At 42.5% G+C, this 23,620-nt stretch overlaps 1 protein-coding gene across 1 annotated transcript in view; it reads left to right on the forward strand.

Moving 5' to 3' along the window:
- GINS1 (GINS complex subunit 1) overlaps positions 1-23,202 on the forward strand; it is a 41,519-nt gene extending 18,317 nt beyond the window's left edge. Inside the window, exons 6-7 of the mRNA XM_033185415.1 lie at positions 18,500-18,574; positions 22,948-23,202. Of these exons, the coding sequence (XP_033041306.1) occupies positions 18,500-18,574; positions 22,948-23,016 (144 nt within the window). The 3' untranslated portion in view covers positions 23,017-23,202. The remainder of the gene's footprint in view (positions 1-18,499; positions 18,575-22,947) is intronic.
- The last annotated feature ends 418 nt before the right edge of the window (positions 23,203-23,620 follow it).

Below are 23,620 nucleotides of genomic sequence, written 5' to 3' on the forward strand. Positions count from 1 at the left end.
CTGCTATAACTACTTCATGTGAGTGGAATCATGCATGATTTGTCTTTTTGTTTTCTTTTGTTCTCATTAGAAAATAATTTCTGAGAAGCTACAAATGACAAGTATTTGTCTTTTTGTGACTGGCTTATTTCACTCAGCATAATATCTTCAGGGTTTATTTCTGTGGTATCTGTGGTAGAATATGTGTCAGAATTTCCAGGCAGGCCCGGTAGCTCATGCCTATAATCCCAGCTCTTTGGGAGGCCGAGGAAGGAGAATCACCTGAGGTTGGGAATTCGAGACCAGCCTGACCAACATGGAGAAACCCTGTCTCTATTAAAGATACAAAATTAACCGCGCGTGGTGGCGCATGCCTGTAATCCCAGCTACTGGGGAGGCTGAGGCAGAAGAATTGCTTAAACTTGGGAGGCAGAGGTTGCAGTGAGCCGAGATCGTGCCATTGCACAATTTTTTTTTTTTTTTTTTTCTGAGATGGAGTTTTGCTCTTGTTGCCCAGGCTGGAGTGCAATAGCGCTATCTTGGCTCACCGCAACCTCCACCTCCCGGGTTCAGGCAATTCTCCTGCCTCAGCCTCCCAAGTAGCTGGCATGCGCCACCACACCCGACTAATTTTGTATCTTTAGTAGAGATGGGGTTTCTCCATGTTGGTCAGGCTGGTCTCAAACTCCCGACCTCAGGTGATTCTCCCTCCTCGACCTCCCAAAGTGCTGGGATTACAGGCATGAGCCACTGCACTGGCCCAGAATTTCCTTTCTTTTTAAGGATGAGTAATATTCCTTGTCTGGCTATACCACGTTTTGCTTATCCATTTACCCATCAATGGACACTGACTGGGTTGCTTCTTTATTTTAGCTATCATTTTATGATTAATGCTGCTATGAACGTGGATATATAAATCTCTTTGAGACTCTGCTTTTAATTTTGGGGGGCATATATCCAGAGTGGAATTACTAGATCATATGGTAATACTATGTTTGAGGAATTGTCATACTGCTGTCCGCAGCAGCCATACCATTTTACATTCCAACATTACACAAGGGTTCCATTTTCTCTACATCCTCATCAACACTAAATATTTTGGGTTGTTTTGTTTTTGAGACAGAGTTTCGCTCTTGTCACCCAGGCTGGAGTGCAGTGGCACGATCTCAGCTCACTGCAACCTCCACCTCCTAGGTTCAAGTGATTCTCCCGCCTCAGCCTCCCGAGTAGCTGGGATTACAGGTGCACCACACTTGGCTAATTTTTGTAGTTTTAGTAGAGACAACGTTTCACCATTTTGGCCAGGCTGGTCTTGAACTCCGTACCTCAGGTGATCCTCCTGCCTCAGCCTCCCAAAGGCATGAGTCACCATGCCTGGCCTTGTTCTGTTTTTTAATCACAGCCATCCTAAAGGATGTAAAAATGTGGTTTTGACTTTTATTTCCCTAAGGATTGGTGATGTAGAGCTTCTTTTCTTATGCTTATTAGCTATTCCTATGTCTTCTTTGGAGAAATGTTTATTTAAGTAATTGGCCCCCTTTATGGGGCCCATTTTCAAATAGGATGTTGTTGTGATTTAGAAATCCTTTATGTATTCAATATATTAATTTGTTATCAGATATATTATTTGCAAATATTTTCTCCTATTCTCTGGGTTGCGTTTTTATGCTGTTGATAGTATCTTTTTTTTTTTTCTATTTTCTTCCTTCAGTATCATGTTACTATTTTAAAATTTTCATGCTGCCCAGTTTGTCAGTTTTTTTTTTTTTTTGAGATGGAATTTTGCTCTTGTTCCCCAGACTGGAGTGCAGTGGCGTGATCTCGGCTCTCTGCAACCTCTGCTTCCTGGGTTCAAGCAATTCTCCTGCCTCAGTCTCTTGAGTAGCTGGGATTACAGGCACCCGCCACCACACTTAGCTAATTTTTGTATTTTTAGTAGAGATGGGGTTTCATCATGTTGGCCAGGCTAGTCTTGAAATCCTGACCTCAGGTGATCCACCCGCCTGAGGCTCCCAAAGTGCAGGGATTATAGGCGTGAGCCACCGCACCCAGCCAACTTTTTTGTTTTGTTGGCTGTGCCTTTGGAGTCATAGCCCAGAAATCAGTGCTAAATATATTGTCATAAAACTTTTGACAACTGTATTTGCTTCTAAGTGTTATGTTGTTTTACATTTACATTTCAGTCTTTGATCCATTTCAAGTTAATTTTTGTATGGTGTTAGGTGATAGTCCAACTTTATTTTTTTGCATGTGGAAATCTAGCTTTCCAAGCATAATGCCCTTTCCCCATTGTGAATGATTTTGACACCTTTGTCAAAAATCATTTGACTATGTAGGCAAGGGTTAGTTTTTATCTCTTTATCCTATTCCATTGTTCTATAAATCTGTCGTAAAAAATTTTTTTTTATATACACATCTGTCTTTATGCTAGAACTGTAGTATTTTGATCATTGTAGCTTTTGCAGTAAGTTTAAATTAGGGATTTTGGGTCCTTCATTCCTCTTTTTTTTTTTTTTTTTGAGATGAAGTCTTGGTCTGTTGCCCAGGCTGGAGTACAGTGGCACTATCTTGGCTCACTTCAACCTCCACCTCCTGGGTTCAAGTGATTCTCCTTTCTCAGCCTCCCAAGTAGCTGAGACTAAAGGCGCCTACCACCATGCCTGGCTAATTTTTTATATTTTTAGTAGAGACGGGGTTTCACCATGTTAGCTAGGCTGGTCTCGAACTCCTGACCTCAGGTGATCCACCCACCTCGGCCTCCCAGAGTGCTGAATTACAGGCATGAGCCACCACATCCAGCCCCATTCCTCTTTTTTAAGGTTGTTTTCACTATTTGAGATCCCTTGAGATTTTATATGGATTGTAGGATGGGTTTTTCTCATGGAGAAAGGTGTCTTTCTCCAAAAGACACCTTTGAGATTATAGTAGGGATTGTGTAGATCACTTTGGGTAGTGTTGACACTACCCAAATCTTAATATTAAATCTTCCAATCCATGAATATGGGATGTGTTTCCAATTGTTGATGTCATCTTTAATTTTCTTCAGCAGTGTTTTTTAGTTTTCATTGTACAAATCTTTCATCTCCTTCATTAATTTAATTTCTGTATATTTTATTCTTTTCACACTGATAAATTGAATTATTTTCATAATTTTTATTTTCAGATTAGTCATTATAAGTATATAGAAATGCAACTGATTTTTGTGTGTTGACTTTGCATCCTGTTACTGTGCTGAATTCATTTATTAGTTCTAAAAGTTTTTTGTGGAATCATTAGAATTTTCTTTTCTTTTTTTTTTTTTTTTTGAGGCGGAGTCTCGCTCTGTCGCCCGGACTGGAGTGCAGTGGCCAGATCTCAGCTCACTGCAAGCTCCACCTCCCGGGTTTATGCCATTCTCCTGCCTCAGCCTCCCGAGTAGCTGGGACTACAGGCGCCTGCCACCTCGCCCGGGTAGTTTTTGTATTTTTAGTAGAGACGGGGTTTCACCGTGTTAACCAGGATGGTCTCGATCTCCTGACCTCGTGATCCGCCCGTCTCGGCCTCCCAAAGTGCTGGGATTACAGGCTTGAGCCACCGCGCCGGCCGATTAGAATTTTCTACATGTAAGATCATATCATCTTCAAACAGGTAATTTTAGTTCTTCCTTTTTAATTTAGAATCCTATTTCTTTTTCTGGTCTAATTACTCTGACTGTAACATCCAGTTATATGTTGAATAGAAGTGGCAAAAGCAGAAATCTTTGCCTTGTTAGTGAACTTAGAGGAAAAGCTTTCAGTCTTTCTTTTTCTTTTTGAGACAGAGTCTTGCTCTGTTGCCCAGGCTGGAGTGCAGTGGCGTGATCTCAGCTCACTTCAACATCCACCTCCCAGGTTCAAGCGATTTTCCTGCCACAGCCTCCTGAGCAGCTGGGACTACAGGCACATGCCATCATGCCCAGCTAATTTTTGTATTTTTATAAGAGACAGGGTTTCACCATATAGGCCAGGCTCGTTTCGAACTCCTGACCTCATCATCCACCCGCCTTGGCCTCCCAAAGTGCTGGGATTACAGGCATGAGCCACCGCGCCTGGCCAGCTTTCAGTCTTTCACTATTGAATATGATGTTTGCTGTGGAGTTTTCATATATGGCTTTTATTATGTTGATGTATAGTTATCTTCTGTTCCTAGTTTGTTGAGTATTTTTATGAAAGGAAGTTGAATTTTGTCAAATGTTTTTTCTGTATCAGTTGAAATGATCATGTTGTTTTTTTCCCTTTGTTCTGTTAATGACTTATATTAAATTGATTGATTTTCATATCTTGAACTGTCCTTGCATTCCAAGAATAAATCTCAATTGATTTATGATGAACTCTTTCACTATGCTGCTGAATTTGATTTGATACTATTATGTTGAGAATGTTTTCTATTTTTATTTTTTGAGATGGAGTTTCAGTCTGGTTGCCCAGGCTGGAGTGCAATGGCGTGATCTTGACTCACCACACAACCTCTGCCTCCTGGGTTCAAGCGATTCTCCTGCCTCAGCCTCCCAAGTAGCTGGGATTACAGGCATGTGCCACCACGCCTGGCTAATTTTGTATTTTTAGTAGAGATGGGGTTTCTGCATGTTAGTCAGGCTGGTCTTGAACTCCCGACCTCAGGTGATCTGCCCACATCAGCCTCCCAAAGTGCTGGGATTACAGGCGTGAGCCACCATGCCCGGCCTGTGTTGAGAATTTTTGCATCAGTGTTCGTAAGGGACATTGGTCTGTAGTTTTCTTGGAGTATCTTTTGTGGCTTTGGTATTAGGGTATTGCTGGCCTCATAAAATGAGTTAGGGAGATGTTCCCTCCTTTTGTATTTTTTAGAAAAGCTTGAGAAGGATTGGTGTTCTTGAAATGTTTGATAGAATTACCCAGTGAAACTGGGCACGGTGGCTCAAGCCTGTAATCCCAGCACTTTGGGAGGCCGAGATGGGCGGATCACGAGGTCAGGAGATCAAGACCATCCTGGCTAACACAGTGAAACCCCGTCTCTACTAAAAAATACAAAAAACTAGCCGGGCAAGGTGGCGGGCGTCTGTAGCAAGACCCGTCTCAAAAAAAAAAAAAAAGAATTACCCAGTGAAGCCATCAGGTCCAGCGTTTTCTTAATTGAGAGATTTTTGATAAGTGGTTTAGTCTCCTTACTAGCTATAGGTCTATTCCAATTTAATAGTTCTTCATCATTCAGTCTTTGTAGGTTTGTGTTTCTTGGGAATTTGTCTATTTCATCTAGGTTTTCCAATTTGTTGGTGTACAATTGTTCATGGGACTCTTAGAACCCTTTTTATTTCTAGAGGATTGGTAGTAATGTCCTCACTTTCATTTCTGATTTTAATTTTAATTTGAGCCTTCTTTTATTCTTAGTCTGTCTAGCTAAAGGTTTGTAAGTTTTGTTGACCTTTTAAAATAACCAAATTTTAGTTTTACTGGTTTTCTCTATTGTGTTTCTCTTCTTTATTTATTAATGTCTGCTCTAATCATTATTTCCTCCTTCTAGCTTTAGGTTTAGCTTGCTTTTCTTTTTCTGGTTCCTTAAGGTGTAAAGTTAGGTGGTTGGTTTGAAATTTGTCTTCTTTTGTTTTTGTTTCTTTTTTCTTTTTTTTTTTTGAGAAAGGATCTCACTCTGTTACCCAGGCTGTAGTGCAGTGGCACAATCTCAGCTCACTTCATCCTTTGCCTCCAGGGTTCACGCGATTCCCATGCCTCAGCCTCCCGAGTAGCTGGGACTATAGGGTGCACCACCACACCTGGCTAATTTTTGTATTTTTTTGGTAGAGAGAGGATTTTACCGTATTGTCCAGTCTGGTCTCAAACTCCTTACCTCAAGTGATGCACCCACCTTGGCCTCACAAAGTACTGGGATTACAGGTGTGAGCCACCATGCCTGGCCTTGTTTTTTTTTTTTTTTTTTTTGAGACGGAATCTCACTCTGTCCGCCAGGCTGGAGTGCAGTGGCCAGATCTCAGCTCACTGCAAGCTCCGCCTCCTGGGTTCCCGCCATTCTCCTGCCTCAGCCTCCCGAGTAGCTGGGACTACAGGCGCCCGCCACCGCGCCCGGCTAATTTTTTTTGTATTTTTAGTAGAGACGGGGTTTCACTGTGTTAGCCAGGATGGTCTCGATCTCTTGACCTTGTGATCCTCCCGTTTCGGCCTCCCAAAGTGCTGGGATTACAGGCGTGAGCCACCGCGCCCGGCTTGTTTTTGTTTTTGAGACAGAGTCTCACTGTGTTTTCCAGGCTGAAGTGCAGTGATGCGATCTTAGCTTACCGCAACCTCCATTTGCTGGGTTCAAGCGATCCTTCCACTGCAGCCTCCCGGGTAGAGTACCCGGGACTATAGGCATGTGCCTCCATGCCCAGCTAATTTTTGTATTTTTAGTAGAAACAGGGTTTCGCCATGTTGGCCAGGCTGGTCTCAAACTCCTGACCTCAAATGATCTGCTGCCTCAGTCTCCCCAAGTGCTGGAATTGCAGGCGTGAGCCACCGCGCCTGGCCATGAAATCTGTCCTATTTTTTAATGTAGGTGTTTATGTTTGTAATTATAAATTTTTCACTTAAGTACTGCTTTTGCTGCATTCCATACATTTTGATGTGTTATGTTTTTGTTTTTTCACCTCTAAGTATGTTCAGATTTTCCTCGTGATTTCCTCTCTTTTCTTTTTTTTCTTTTCTTTTCTTTTCTTTTCTTTTTTCTTTTCTTTTCTTTCTTTCTTTCTTTTTGTGTGACGGAGTCTCACTCCATTGCCCAGGCATTGTGGCACGATCTCGGCTCACTGCAACCTCTGCCTTGCGAGTTCAGGTGATTCTCTTGCCTCAGCCTCCCAAGTGACTGGGATTTAAGGACTGCACCACCATGCCCGGCTAATTTTTGTATTATTATTATTATTTTTTGAGACAGAGTCTCGCTCTGTTGTCCAGGCTGGAGTGCAGTGGTGTGATCTTGGCCCACTACAACCTCCGCCTCCCGAGTTCAAGCGATTCTCCTCCCTCAGCGTCCCGAGTAGCTGGGATTGGAGGCATGTACCACCATGCCTGGCTAATTTTTGTATTTTTAGTAGAGATGGGGTTTTGCCATGTTGATCAGGCTGGTCTCAAATTCCTGACCTCAGGAGATCTGCCTACCTCGGCCTCCCGAAGTGCTGGGATTATAGGCGTGAGCCACCACACCTGGCAGATGAATTGTTATTAGGTGTGTCTATACTTGTTATATCTTCTTCTTTATATTATATATTATTACATATTATGTTATATATTATGTTTTTTATATGTTAATTTATATATTTTTATATATTCTATAATATATAATATTCTTTTTTGTCTGTGGTAAATTTTAAATTTAAAGTCCATTATAGGTAATATTAGTATAACCACCCTGGTTCTCTTTTGGCAGCTATTTGCATAGAATATCTTCTTCCACCCTTTCACTTTCAATCTATTAATGTTTGTGTCTTTGGGTCTATAGTGAGTATCTTGTAGACAACATGTGATTGGATCCTTTTTTTTTTTTTTTTTTTTTTTTTTTTTTTTTTGAGGCGGAGTCTCGCTCTGTCGCCCGGACTGGAGTGCAGTGGCCGGATCTCAGCTCACTGCAAGCTCCGTCTCCCAGGTTTACGCCATTCTCCTGCCTCAGCCTCCCGAGTAGCTGGGACTACAGGCGCCCGCCACCTCGCCGGCTAGTTTTTTTGTATTTTTAGTAGAGACGGGGTTTCACCGTGTTAGCCAGGATGGTCTCGATCTCCTGACCTTGTGATCCGCCCGTCTCGGCCTCCCAAAGTGCTGGGATTACAGGCTTGAGCCACCGCGCCCGGCCGATTGGATCCTTTTGTTTAATCCATTCTGCTAATCTCTGTCTTTTGCTTAAAGAATTTAATCCATTCCCTTTAACATAATTACTGATAAGGAAGGACTTCTATCATTTTGCTGTTTTTCTATATGCCTTATAACTTTTTTTCTTGCAATGGACTAGGAAATAATAACTTTTTTGTCTCTCATTTCCTGCATTATTGCCTTCTTCAGTATTTAGTTGATTTTTTGAAACATTTAGATTTCTTTCTCATTTCCTCATTACCCCCTACAGATACCAAGATCCATGGTTCTCAAGTCCCTTATATAAAGTAGTACGGTATTTGAATAGTACCTAGGTACATGCTGTTGTATACTTTAAATCATCTCTGTATTACTTACTTTATACAATATAAATGCGATAGATATAGTTGTTATACCATATCATTTTTAGGGAATAATTATAAGGAACAAAAGTCTGTAGATGTTCAGTACAGACACAGCCATCCATTTGTTTAAAAAATGTTTCGATCCGGAACCCACAGACACAGAGGACCAACTATATTCTATAGCTGTTTTCTTTGTGGTTAGTGATAGCTAGTACATTTAATATCTTAAAATTATAACACTTTAATTTCAACTACAGCAGCTTGACTTCAGTAACATACCAAAATTCTGATCCTTCCAAGCTTCATCCTTATTTCTTTCTATTGTTGATGTCACAAAACTACATCTTTATATGTTGTGAGCCCCAAAACGTAAACTGATAAGTCTTTTAAATGCATTCGTTTCTTAAATTGTGTAGAAAACAAAATGTAGGTTTGCGAAGTTACAGTAATATTAGCTTTTAGACTAATCAGGGTTTTTTAAAAAATCTGTTAGTCACTGAAATCATGTAAAAAACAAAAATAGGGGCGGGGGGTGGTGGCTCTTACGCCTGTAACCCTAGCGTCCTAGCACTTTGGGAGTCCGAGGTGGGTGGCTCAGAAATTTGAGACCAGCCGGGGCAACATGGCAAAACCCCATCTCTACTAAAATTACAAAACAGCCGGGTGTGGTGGCATGAGCTTGTAGTTTCTGCTGTTCAGGAGGCTGAGGCAGGAGAATCACTTGAACCAGGAGGCAGAGATTGCAGTGAACTGGAATCGCACAATTGCCCTCCAGCCTGGGCGACAGAATGTGTCTCCCCACTCTCCCTCCCAGAAAAAGAAAACCAACAAAAAATAGAATTATAAAGTGTTACAATATTGCTAGGTTTTAGAATTTTCCATGTATTCACTGTCTTAGTCCATTTGAGCAGCTAAAACAAAATACCTGAGAGTAGGTAGTTTCTAATGAACAGTAACTTTTTTCTTTTCTTTTCTTTTTTTTAAAGAGACAAGGTCTTGCTCCGTTTGTCACCCAGGCTGGGGTGTGGTGGTACAATCATAGTTCACTACAGCCTTGAACTCCTGGGCTCAATCAATCCTCCTGCCTCGGCCTCCTGAGTAGCTGTGACTACAGGCATGCACTACCATGCCTGGCTAATGTTTAAGTTTTTTGTAGAGACGCGACCTTGCTATATTGCCAAGGGTAGTCTTGAACTCCTGGCCTCAAGCAGTCCTCCTGCCTCAGCCTCTCAGTGTTGGGATTATAGGTTTGAGCCACTGTGCCCAGCCAGCCTGTCTCAGTTAATTCTGGAAGCCTGGAGGTCCAAGATGAAAGTGCCAGCAGATTCATTTTTCTTCTCTGGGCTACACTCTGCTTCCAATGTGGTGCCTTGAATGCTGCACCCTCTGGAGGACTGAAATGCAGTGTCCTTGCGTGGCAGAAGCTGGAAGGACAAAAAGGACCAAACTCCTTCCATAAGTCATTTTATAATGGCATAAATCCATTTATGAAGGCAGAGCCCTTATGCCCTAACCACCTCACCAAAGTCCCCACCTCCCAACACTGTTGAATTGGGGATTAAGTTTCTACCACATTGATTTTTGGGGACACATTCAGACACAGCATTTACCTATATTGAGATCTTTATTTCTTAACATGGGTTCAAGTTACTGTCTTGTGATAGTTACCATATATAGGATTCTTGGTTGGCGATGTTGTTCTTTTAGTACTTTGAATATACTGGCCCACTGCCTTCTGGCCTCCAAAGTTTGTAATAAGAAATCTGGTGAAAATCTTATTGAGGATCCCAGGTATGTGATGACTTACTTATCTTTTGCTGCTTTCTTTTTGAATTTTTTAGAGACAGGGTCTCGCTGTATCAAGCAGGATGAACCACAGTGGCACAATCATAGCTCACTGTAATCTCAAACTCCTGGGATGAAGCAATCCACCTCAGCCTCCCAAGTACCTAGGACTAGAGGTGCATACTTCCAAGCCTGGCTAATTTTTAAACTTTTTGGGACCAGGTGTGGTGGCTCACGCCGGCAATCCCAGCACTTTTGGAGGCCGAGGCAGGCAGTTCATGGGGTCAGGAGTTCGAGACCAGCCTGACCAACATGATGAAACCCCATCTCTACTAAAAATACAAAAATTAGCCGGGTGTGGTGGCGCACACCTGTAATCCTAGCTACTCGGAAGGCTGAGGGAGGAGAATTGCTGGAACCCGGGAGGCAGATGTTGCAGTGAGCCAAGATCACTCCACTGCACTCCAGCATGGATGACAGAGCGAGATTCTATCTAAAAAAAAAAAAAAAAAAAAAAAATCAGAAAAAGCTTTTTGTAGAGTTAAGTCTCGGTCTGTCACCCAGGCTGGAGTGCAGTGGCGTGATCTCAGCTCATTGCAACCTCCACCTCCAGGGTTCACATCATTCTCCTGCCTCAGCCTCCCAAGTAGTTGGGATTATACAGGCACCTGCCACCATGCCCAGCTATTTTTTTTTTTTTTTTTTGGTATTTTTAGTAGAGACGGAATTTCACCCTGTTAGCCAGGATGGTCTTGATCTCCTGACCTCGTGATCGCTCACCTCGGCTTCCCAAAGTGCTGGGATTACAGGCGTGAGCCACCGTGCCAGGCTGAATTAAACTTTTTGTAGAGGCGGGGTCTCCCTGTGTTACCTAGGCTGGTCTCAACCTCTTGGCCTCAAGTGATCATCCCAACTTGGCCTCCCAAAATGCTGAGATTACAGGTGTGAGCCACCCTGCCCAGCCCTCTCTTGCTACTTTCAAGATTCTTTGTCTTTTGAAAGTTTGATTATAATGTGTCTCATTGCGAGTCTCTTTGAGTTCATCTTGTAGTTTGTTGAGCTTCTTTGATGTTTATATTTATGTATTTTATCAAATTCAAGGAGTTTTCAGTTATTATTTCTTCAAAGATTCTCTCTGCCCCTTTGTCTTTCTTTTCTTGTTTTGCTTGATGGTGCCTGTTAGGTCTCTCAGGCTCCATCCTTTTCTTTGGTCTTTTTTTCTTTTTGTTCTTCAGACTTAGTCATTTCTTTTTTTTTTTTTTTTTTTTTTTGAGACGGAGTCTGGCTCTGTCGCCCAGGCTGGAGTGCAGTGGCCGGATCTCAGCTCACTGCAAGCTCCGCCTCCCAGGTTCCCGCCATTCTCCTGCCTCAACCTCCGGAGTAGCTGGGACTACAGGCGCCCGCCACCTCGCCCGGCTAGTTTTTTTTTTGTATTTTTTTAGTAGAGACGGGGTTTCACCGTATTAGCCAGGATGGTCTCGATCTCCTGACCTCGTGATCCGCCCGTCTCGGCCTCCCAAAGTGCTGGGATTACAGGCGTGAGCCATCGCGCCCGGCCAGACTTAGTCATTTCTGTTGTCCTGTCTTCACGTTTGCTTATTCTTCTGCCTGCTCCAATCTGTCTTTGAATCTCTCAAGTGAATTTTTCATTTTGGTTTTTACAGTTCTCAGCTCCAGAGTATCTTTTTGGTCTTTTTAGGTTTTCTATTTCTCTATTACTTCCATTTTGTTCATACATTGTTTCCTTAATCTTCTCCCCATCTTCCTGTAGTTCTTAGAGCATCTTTAAAACTCCTGTTGTAAAGTCTTTGTGTAGTAGATCTTCCATCAAGTCTTTTTCAGGGACCATTTCTTATTTTTCTTTTTCCTTTCAATGGACCATACTTTTATGTTTCTTTGTATGCTTTGTGATTTGATTGTTTTTGTTGAAAACCAGACATTTGAATCTAATAATGTTATAACTCTGTAAATCAGATTCTCCCCCTTCCCCTAGGGTTTGCTGCTTTTGTTACTGTTTTTGTTTTTTTGATTGTTGCAAGTTGTCGCTGTGCTTAGAATCAACCTGAGGTATAACTTTTCTCAAATCTTTTTTTTTTTTTTTTAGACGGAGTTTCACTCTGTCGCCCAGGCTGGAGTGCAGTGGTACGATCTCGACTCACTGCAACCTCCGCCTCCCGGATTCACGCCATTCTCCTGCCTCAGCCTCTGGAATAGCTGGGACTACAGGCACCCGCCACTACGCCTGGCTAATTTTTTTGTATTTTTAGTAGAGATGGGGTTTCATCATGTTAGCCAGGATGGTCCCGATCTCCTGACCTCGTGATCCACCCGCCTCAGCCTCCCAAAGTGCTGGGATTACAGGCGTGAGCCACCATGCCTGGCCTCAAATCTTTATTGAACCCATGCCTTTCCCTGGACATGCATGGTCACTTTCTAATTTTTACTGTATACACAGTTGCTTTTCACTGTCCTAGTCTTTAATGTCTGGCTCCTAGAAGGGGGAAAAAAGAAAAATGAATGGGGGTGGGAAAACGGTACTAGCTCTTTATTTTTATTTATTTATTTATTTACTTTTTTTTCTTTTTTTTTTGAGGCGGAGTCTCGCTCTGTCTGTTGCCTAGGCTGGAGTGCAGCGGCTGATATCCGCTCACTGCATGCTCCACCTCCCGGGTTCATGCCATTCTCCTGCCTCAGCCTCCCGAGTAGCTGGGACTACAGGCGCCTGCCACCACGCCCGGCTAATTTTTTGTATTTTCTTTTTTTAGTAGAGACGGGGTTTCATCATATTAGCCAGGATGGTCTCAATCTCCTGACCTTATGATCCGTCCGTCTTGGCCTCCCAAAGTGCTGGGATTACAGGCGTAAGCCACCGTGCAGGGCCGGTGCTAGCCCTTTAAATCCCCTGGAATTCACTTCAGTGGAATGTGGGAGGGTCTTGCAGCCTTTAAGAAGGTATGACAAAAATGTCTGCCAGCCTCATCATTTGCGCCTCTGTGATCAGAAACAGCAGTCAGCAGTGAGGAGCAGGCTGCTTTTTGCACACTCTGCTCCAGCAACCCGTGTACATGCTACTCCAAGAACATGCACTGTGCTAGGAACAGGGGATGGTTAGCTGTTGCTATGCTAAGAAGCAAAATGGACAGCAAATTGTAGTGAATGCTTGTCAAAGCTCCAACCTCAAGCCTTCAGTAGACTCCAGAGTTCCAAAATACTGATGTCAGACAGAGTCTGCCCGGGCATTTGTTGTGGAGGTAGGGAGACAGATTCCTGATGTTTCCTACTGTACCATTTTACTTGAATCCAGGAGTTATTTACATTACTTTAAAACACATAAATTGTATATTCCTGGTACTGAGGACAAAAGGTACTGAGGTACTGAGGTATTCCTGTTCTGAGGACAAAAGAATTGCAAAGAGTTCTTAACCTGTTTTTACTAATCATGTTATTAGTAATAATTTTGTTACTGTTATTTTGAAACAGTTTTCATATTGAAGAATAGAGCAAAAGGGTAATTGAAATTACCAACAGTTTTCAGAATAAGAGAAAAGGGGCTGGGCACAGCAGCTCACACTTGTAATCCCAGCCCTTGGGGAGGCCGAGCAGGTAGATCACCTGAGGTCAGGAGTTTGAGACCAGCCTGGCCAACATGGTGAAACCCCATCTCTACTAAAAAAACAAAAATTAGGCTGGGCGCGGTGGCTGAAGCCTGTAATCCCAGCACTTTGGGAGGCCGAGACGGGCGGATCACGAGGTCAGGAGATCGAGACCATCCTGGCTAACACGGTGAAACGCCGTCTCTACTTAAAAAAATACAAAAAACTAGCTGGGCATGGTGGTGGGCGCCTGTAGTCCCGGCTACTCGGGAGGCTGAGGCAGGAGAATGGCGTAAACCTGGGAGGCGGAGCTTGCAGTGAGCTGAGATCCGGCCACTGCACTCCAGCCTGGGCGACAGAGCGAGACTCCGTCTCAAAAAAAACAAAAACAAAAACAAAAAAATCCAAAAATTAGCCAGATGTGGTGGCAGGTGCCTGTAATCCCAGCTACTCAGGAGGTTGAGGCAGGAGAATCACTTGAACCCAGGAGAAGGAGGTTGCAGTGAGCTGAATTGGTGGCATTGCACTCCAGCCTGGGCAATAAGAGCAAAGCTCCATCTCAAAAAAAAAAAAAAAAAAAAAACAGAGAGAGAGAGAGAGAAAAGAGATTCAAAGTTGAAAAACTTGAGGGAAAATCCTATATTCCTAAATTTGAGTTTGAAGCATAAGCAGGAACTCATGAATCGTCCCTTCTTTAAAAAACAAAAAGTAGGGGTCAGGTGCAGTGGCTCATGCCTGTAATCCCAGCACTTTGGAGGCCGAGGTGGGCAGATCACCTGAGGTCGGGAGTTTGAGACCAGCCTGACCAACATGGAGAAACCCCATCTCTACTAAAAATACAAAATTAGCCAGGCTTGGTGGCACATGCCTGTAATCCCAGCTACGCAGGAGTCTGAGGCAGGAGAATCACTTGAACCCGGGAGGTAGAGGTTGCGGTGAGCCAAGATTGCGCCATTGCACTCCAACCTGGGCAGCAAGAGCGAAACTCTGTCTCAAAAAAAAAAAAAAAGTATTGATTAGCTCTGCCCACTGAAAAGGCCTAGAAACAATGACCAAGCCAGTTAGCCATGAGTGTCGAGATTCTATACCTAAATGCCACTTCCCACTAAAGTAAACCAGGACTCTTGGCACAAAAATAAGTTGATTCCAGGTTCTGAATAAAAAATGTACAAACTGAGCATGAAACATCTTGTCTTCCCAGAAAGGAAGGAAGGTGTCAAGGACTAAGCGGGGACTGCTGGAAGGATGTGGGGGCCAATTTGAAGGAGCTCTTGCTAACCAAAAAATGGACAATTTTCGCATCAACGTGAATAATAACTACGGTGAATTGGATTACATCAATTATGTTAGAAGCATGAATGCATAATGACACCAAAGAACAACAAATTTTTTTTTTTTTGAGGTAGTATCTGGGTCTGTTGCCCAGGCTGGTGTACAATGGTACAATCTTGGCTCATTTGTTATTTAGAACATGGAATCAACTATTTTAGTGCAAGGAGTCCTGGTTTACTTTAGGAACCTCCACCTCCCAGGCTCAAGTCATCCTCCCACCTCAGCTCCCACTTCAGCTTCCAGAGTAGCTGTGACTACAGGTGCTCACAACCACATCCAGCTAATTTTTGTATTTTTTTTTGTAGAGATGGGATTTCACTATGTTGCCCAGGCTCATCTTGAACTCCTAAGCTCAAGCAATCTTCTTGCCTCTCCCTCCCAAAGTGCTGGGAATACAGGCATGAGCCACCGTGCCTGGCCAACAAAATTTTTAAAAAATAAAACATTTTTGAGGTTTCCTTGGAGAATGTGAGGGATCCAACTCATGGGAAAGGTGGCAAGTTAGAGAATGGAATCAAAACATCCATTGCCTTTACTATACAAACTCTGTCTTAACGTGGCCCAATAGTTTACAAAGGAAATTTCTTTTTATAGAAGAATTCCAGCTAACAAATGTAGTAGGAATATAAGAATTAGATTAATGCTTGTAACCCTTTATGTACTAAAACCTTTCAGTGGATAATGGAGATCTTTATAATGCATAAGTATGGATGACACTTGGGCCACTGATTAACCTCAATATCCAAAAAGAGACAGCTAGGCACTGTGTTTTATGGGGTCTTGTAATAGAAAGTACATAACACCATTTGCCACAAAGTCACCTTATCTGATGTAGACCTAACTTCCATTTTATAGGAAACACAGGGACAAAGGAACATGTTAAATGACCCCAAAGAAATCCACAACAAAATCTTGATTGTGAAAACTTCTACTGACCCTGTGCAGTGACTCATGCCTATAATCCCAACACTTTGGGAGGCCAAGGCAGGAATATTGCTTGAGACCAGGTGTTCAAGGCTGCAGTGACAAACTACTCACCCAATTTTTTCAACAAATAAAATGCCAAGAGGAAGGAAAAAATAAAGAGGAAGTGAAACCTATAGATTAAAAAAGACTTACAAGACATAAAAAAAAAAAAGTGATGTGTGGCTTTGTTGGATTCTGATTTCAATGTGGAAACCTTAAAAAAATTCATGAGACAAGTGGGAAATTGGGGTACTAACTAGATAGTTCATGATATTAAAAATTATTAAATAAGGCTGGGCACAGTGGCTCATGCCTGTAATCCCAGCACTTTGGGAGGCTGCAGGTGGATCATTTGAGGTCAGGATTCGAGACCAGCCTGGCCAACATGGTAAAACCCTGTCTCTACTAAAAATACGAAAAAATTAGCTGGGCATGGTGGCGCACTCCTGTAATCCCAGCTACTAGGGAGGCTGAGGCAGGAGAATTGCTTGAACCTGGGAAGCAGAGGTTCCAGTGAGCCAAGATCACACCACTGCACTCTAGCCTGGGTGACAGAGTGAGACTCTGTCTCAAAAATAAATAAATAAATAAATGCCAATACTCTCTCATCTTAATAATTTTTATTTATTTATTTGAGATGGAGTCTCATTCTGTCACCCAGGCTGGAGTGCACTGGTGTGATCTCGCTCATTGCAACCTCAGCCTCCTGAGTAGCTGGGATTACAGGCACGCACCACCACACCCAGCTAAATTTTGTGTTTTTAGTAGAGGCAGGGTTTCACCATGTTGACCAGGCTGGTCTTGAATTCCTAACTTCACCTGAGGCTTGATCCACCTGCCTCAGCCTCCCCAAATGCTGGGATTATAGTCATGAGCTGCCATGTACAGTCAGTATTGGGATTTTTAAAAATTATCTGGTTTTATAGAAGTAGACAGTAGAATATTTACAGATAAGGTGAAATGATATCTAAGATTTGCTTCAGAATAACCCACAAGTGGGTGAGGGGAACAGACTTGGCCATGTGTTGATGTCAGTTGATGGGGACATGGAATAGTCTTTTTACTTTTGAATGTGTTTGAGATTTTCCAAAATAAAAGTCTATTTAGTGAAGCCAATGCGGCCAGGCGTGGTGGCTCATACCTGTAATCCCAGCACTTTGGGAAGCGGGGGCAGGCCGATCATTTAAGGTCAGGAGTTTGAAACCAGCCTGGCCACCATGGTGAAACCAGCCTGGCCACCATGGTGAAACCCCGTCTCTACTAAAAATTTAAAAATTAACTGGGCATGGTGGTGGCCACCTGTAATCCCAGCAACCCAGGAGACTGAGGCAGGAGAATTGTTTGAGCCTGGGAGGCAGAGGTTGCAGTGCGTGGAGATCACACCACTGCACTCTGGCCTGGGCAACAGAGCAAGACTCCGTCTCAAAAAAAAAAAAAAAAAAAGCAAATGCAAAGGGCTTGGGGGATTTTTCTGGAGTCATATTTCTCATATTTATTTATTTTTTATTTTTTTATTTTTATTTATTTACTTTTTTTGAGACGGAGTCTTGCTCTGTCACCTGGGCTGGAGTGCAGTGGCCAGATCTCAGCTCACTGCAAGCTCTGCCTCCTGATTTATGCCATTCTCCTGCCTCAGCCTCCTGAGTAGCTGGGACTATAGGCGCCCGCCACCTCACCCGGCTAGTTTTTTTTTTTTTTTTTTTTTTTTTGTATTTTTTAGTGGAGACGGGGTTTCACCGTATTAGCCAGGATGGGCTCAATCTCCTGACCTCGTGATCCGCCCGTCTTGGCCTCCCAGAGTGCTGGGATTACAGGCTTGAGCCACTGCGCCCGGCTATTTCTCATATTTAATTAAAATACTTTGAGTGCTTTGGTAAAGTTCTGGAGGGATGGTAGGACATGATAAAATTATCTGGAAAAGTGGAAGATATAGTTGTTGCTGGCATTGACTCTCCTGGCGACAGTAGCAGTTCATCGCTAGTACTCGTGAGAATAACCTTCAGTCTGAATTCTGGAAGAGGAAAAGTGCCCCCTTACTTCCTGTGGCAGCACTTAGTGCTGTAGCAGGTCTGTAACCTGTACCTGGGAACACCTTTGCAGTTGCAGAGGTGGATATCAGAAGGCTGCCACTCCTGAATCCTGTCACGTGAGGTGGCATCTGCTCCTCCATGGTGTATTTCTAAGTATTCCTGGGAAATCATCTGAATTTTGAATGGGATTGGAAGAATTGCTTCCAAAAACAAATACTGCAGACTTACTTGTGTCCCATTCTCAGATATTGATATTTTATGGGAGGCTTCTATAAGAAGCAGGTTGGAGCAGATCTAAAGCATTCCTTGTGGATAGATATTTCACCTGCTTAATTTTTCAAGATTTCAGAGGGAAAGGAGACAACATCATTGTCTTCCTTCATCGCCTTGCTCTCAGCACTGACATTTATTTACTAGCAGAGATTTTGCGATTCTTCTTCCTCCTTGTCAAAACTGGACACTTGAAACTATTAGAATACCACAGTAGTAGTACTAGGCCTAAGTACACAGAGAGGAAACACAAAGTCCTTACTGTCTGTGTATTTGTATAATGCCGATTTATTTTTTGGTCACTGCATATTAAAAACTAATTTAGATAAAATGTCTCACGTTTTTTCTTTCAGGTCCGATGTCTAAAAGACTATGGAGAATTTGAAGTTGATGATGGCACTTCAGTCCTTTTAAAAAAAAATAGCCAGGTATTTCTTATCTTCAGATACTTTACTTTAAATCTTATGAGTGCTGAATGGTAGAAAAGTTGAAATAGCAAAATAAATATCAACTTGTGATGATCGTTTATATCTTAGGCATTATCTTTAGTATAATACACCCTGTTCTGTACTTTTTCTGAATATTAAGACTGGAAGCAAATGTTGTATATATTAAGAAACGATTAATTCATTTAGTAAGATATTGCTTATATTTAAAGTTCCTAAGCAGTTTTTTTACCGTACACTTTGCCTTATAATTCCTAGTTCTTTAGCAAGACAATAGTGATACAGATTTTTCTATTTTCAAAAAAAGAATTTTCAAATATTTGCTATGTAAACATAACAATTTAATAGAGGAAGATTAAAATTGTAAAGTTGTAACTTAAGCTAAATTTGTCCTTATAAGGAATCTCTATATATCTATCTGTCTGTCTGTCTGTCTGTCTATCTATCTATCTATCTATCTATCTATCTATTTTTAAAGAAAATAGAGATGGGGTCTTGCTGTGTTGACCATGCTAGTCTTGAACTCCTGGGCTCAAGCAATCCACCCACCTTGGCATCCTAATGTGCTAGGATTACAGGTGTGAACCACCATGCCCAAAGTAATCTCAGTATATTAATTATTTCCCTAGAAATCTTCAAAGTCACATTAGATGAATTCACATTAGCTAAATTATTACTTTTATTTATTTATTTATTTTTGAGACGGAGTCTTGCTCTGTTGCCCAGGCTGGAGTGCAGTGGCACAGTCTCCACTCACTGCAAGCTCCGCCTTCTGGGTTCACGCCATTCTTCTGCCTCAGCCTCCCAAGTAGCTGGGACTACAGGCGCCCACCACCACTCCCGGCTAATTTTTTTTTTTTTTTTTTTTGGATTTTTGGTAGAGATGGGGTTTCACTGTGTTAGCCAGGATGATCTTGATCTCCTGACCTTGTGATATGCCTGCCTCTGCCTCCCAAAGTGCTGGGATTACAGCCGTGAGCCACCGCGCCTGGTCTATTACTATTTTTTTGAGGCAGGCAAAAAAAATACGGTGGCTGTGTTCTCCAGGCTGGAGTGCAGTGGCGCAATCTCTGCTCATTGCAACCTCTGCCTCCTGGGCTCAAGTGATCCCCTGCCCTCAGCCTCCCAAGTAGCTGGACCACAGGTGCGCACCACCACACCCATTTAATTTTTGTATTTTTCGTAAAGACGGAGTTTCACCAGTTGGCCAGGCTGGTCTTGAACTACTGAGCTCAAGCAATCCACCCACCTCAGCCTCCCAAAGTGCTGGGATTACAGGTGTAAGCCAGTGTGACTTTAAATTGTTACCATTAAATTTTTTATCCTATCCCAATTTTCTGAAGTCGTGAGGAGGAAAAATGACCTAATAAAAGCTGTTCTTTTTCTTTTCCTTGCCTGCCATCTTGGGGTCAGCTATTTAGGATCTGATGACCCTAAGGATTTGGTGTTCACTTTGTTCATGGCAGGGAGCAAAAGAATGTTTCAGGTCATGTGGTTCTTGAGCTTATTTTCCTAACAGGGTGAGTTGATCTGTTATTTTACTAATACCCTTGGAGCTTTAAAACTGTTTTACTAATAGTTGACTAAAATTATTTTACTAATACCCTTGGAGCTTCTAAAACAAAGGTTGAATATTTTTAAAAAAGATTTTGAGGGTTCCCTAAAGTTTTTGGTTGTTAAGGCAAGAATTTCTGTCCCAGTATTCTCTTAGGACACTAATGAATTGAAAGCAGATAATGAATTAATGCTCTGATAAGCAGCTATATTTCTGGAGGGCCCAGGAGGAAGCCCTGGTTCACAAGAACAAGAAAAAAGCCATCCTCATAAAGCAAGATATGCGAAATGTCCCTTCATCCCAAATGCTGTCCTGTGGTTGAATTTTTTTTTTTTTTTTTTTTTTTTTGGAGACAAAGTCTCACTCTTGTCCCCCAGGCTGGAGTACAATGGTGCAATCTTGGCTCACTGCAACCTCTGCCTCCTGGGTTCAAGCAGTTCTCCTGCCTCAGCCTCTCAAGTAGCTGGGATTACAGGCTTCTGCCACCATGCCTGGCTAATTTTTGTAGGTTTTTTAGTAGAGGTGGGATTTCACCATCTTGGCCAGGCTGGTTTCAAATTCCTGACCTCAGGTGATCCGCCCACCTCGGCCTCCCAAAGTGCTGGGATTACAGGTGTGAGCCACCGCGCCTGGCCTGGTGGTTGAATTTTTTAAGTCTGTTTCTCAGCTGTGACCCTACCCTCAATTATAAAAATGGAGGCATTAAAAAGAAACAATATCAGCCACAGTTGATGGTTGGTATTAGGGGCTTCTAATGTTCAACCACATCTGAATTTTCTGTAGAATCTGGTGTAGATCATTCACATATTCTAAAGAATTAGTAGGAAACATTTTATATGTGTGTATATATATGTGTGTGTGTATATATATATGTATTCTTTTTTTTGAGATGGAGTTTCCCTCTGTCACCCAGGCTAGAGTGCAGTGGCACAATCTTGGCTCACTACAACCTCTGTCTCCTGTGTTCAAGTGATTCTCCTGCCTCAGCCTCCTGAGTAGCTGGGATTACAGGCGCATGTCACCATGCCTGGCTAATTTTCGTATTTTTTTTTTAGTAGAGGTGGGGTTTCACCATGTTGTTCAGGCTGGTCTCAAACTCCTGACCTCATGATCCACCTGCCTCGGCCTCCCAAAGTGCTGGGATTACAAGCGTGAGCCACCGTGCCTGGCTGGGAAACATTTTCTAATATACATTCTTTTATATTTGTCACTATGGCAAGCACTGTTTATTTTTATCCAGAAATCAATACTCTCCATCTGTTTTAATACCAGCATTAGTATGGATATTAAATGAACAACTCAGTTATTTTGTTTTTGTTGTTTTTTTTTTACATTTTTCTTGGCTCATGTATCTTCAAGATTGGTTTAGAAGAATTTGGTTATGGATCTCTTGTAAGGCCTTTGAGTTTGTGAGGCAGGACCTTCACGTGCACATAGCTGCTAAGGTTACATTTTGCTTCCTTGAGATCTTCCTTTGAGATTTTTTTGACCACCTATGAGTCGGAAAGCCTTCCTGCCTTGCTTCCTCTACTTCCCTCCTCCAGGGCAGTCAGTGTTTTCTGTAAGTCCTTGTATTTGAGAGGGAAGGAGACATCTTTCCACTTGCCCCTGGTTCCCTTAGAGCAAGAGCGATGTCCTCTTAGGAAGACACGGGACAAGCAATACTTGGGTGCTGGCATCTTCCCACGTACCATGTGAATAGCACCCGCACTGTGGGTCATGAATACTTTTCATCCTTGAGAAATACAGGAGGAAAGTTGTCACTTGTTATTAGAAGAATGTTCAGACTCTGAAATCCTAGAACAGGTTTTATGGAGAAATGAGCCTCTCCCTGATAGGCTGTTGGGCCAGTGATAATCCAAATCACACCTATCTGGATTTCTCTGTGCATAAATTTAAAAAATACAAACACTAAGGACAATACCTACTAGATTCAGAAGTCTTAGTTGAATTGAACTTAAGCAAACTGAATTCATTTGTAAAAGTCAGAATTCCATACAACTCTAAATAGCATCAATTTCAGTGTGATTAAAACAGCAAATATAGTTAAGTTTAACTTTTATTTTATTTTTTTTGAGATGGAGTTTTGCTCTTGTTGCCCAGGCTGGAGTGCAATGGTACGATCTCAGCTCACTGCAGCCTCCACCTCCCAGGTTCAAGCGATTCTCCTGCCTCAGCCTCCTGTGTAGCTGGGATTACAAGCATGCGCCACCACGCCTGGCTAATTTTTTTTTTTTTTTTTTTTGAGACAGTCTCGCTCTGTCACCCATGCTGGAGTGCAGTGGCATGGTCTCAGCTCACTGCAAGCTCCACCTCCCGGGTTCATGCCATTCTCCTGCCTCAGCCTCCTGAGTATCTGGGATTACAGGCGCCTGCCACCGTGCCTGGCTAATTTTTTGCATTTTTAGTTGAGACTGGGTTTCACCATGTCAGCCAGGATGGTTTCGATCTTCTAACTTCGTGATCCACCCGCCTCGGCCTCCCAATGTGCTGGGATTACAGGCGTGAGCCACTGCGCCCGGCCCAATTTTGTATTTTTTAGTAGAGACACGGTTTCTCCGTGTTGGTCAGGCTGGTCTCGAACCCCCGACCTCAGGTGATCTGCCTGCCTCGGCTTCCCAAAGTGCTGGGATTACAGGTGTCAGCCACTGCGCCCAACCCCTTAAGTTTAACTTTCAACTACTTACTTGTTGGACTTTGAAAACTAATCAGTGCTACTTTTTAATGATACAAGAAATAATTTCAAATTCTTTCCCAATCATTTATTTTACTCTTTCTGCATCCCTTCTTGTCCCCTCAGCACTTTTTACCTCGTTGGAAGTGTGAGCAGCTGATCAGACAAGGAGTACTGGAGCACATCCTGTCGTGACCATGCACTGAGGCACTCCCACCCAGGCTTCACCCAACTCGTGGATGCCTCTGTACTCACTCTCTCCACCCTCCCTTCACCTCCCTCTTTGATTTTACAAGCTATAGACATTGTTGAAGGTAACTAAGAATACTTGGCTAAGAAGTATAATTTGCTATTAAAGACTTTCTTCTTTTTTTAATGTTGTACGCTATTCTTCCTACTCCTTTTTGGTTTTGGTTTTTTGTTTTGTAGAAACAGTTTCTCACTATGTTGCCCAAGCTGGTCTCAAACTGCTGGCCTCAAGCAGTCCTCCCACCTTGGCCTCTCAAAGTGTTGAGATCACAGGTGTGAGCCACTGCTCCTGGCCCCTACTCCTTTTTCTAATAAGCTGTATCTATAATCACAGCATTCCTACACAGTTTTGTTACAGTGTGTTTTTTAAATGAAAGTAAACATGGTTACATTTGAATCTCTTAAATAATCAGTCACTTGGCTGGATAGGAAGAAGGTAGATCCTGTGTGTCTTGTTTTCTCGTCATGTGTATTGTACAAGCTAGAGAGCTGAATTTCTGAGATACACATTTTCACATCACATGAGCAAGTGAAGATGATGGTCTGTAGA

Source organism: Trachypithecus francoisi, unplaced genomic scaffold (assembly GCF_009764315.1).
Source record: "Trachypithecus francoisi isolate TF-2019V2 unplaced genomic scaffold, Tfra_2.0 Lachesis_group21, whole genome shotgun sequence".
NCBI lineage: Eukaryota > Metazoa > Chordata > Mammalia > Primates > Cercopithecidae > Trachypithecus > Trachypithecus francoisi.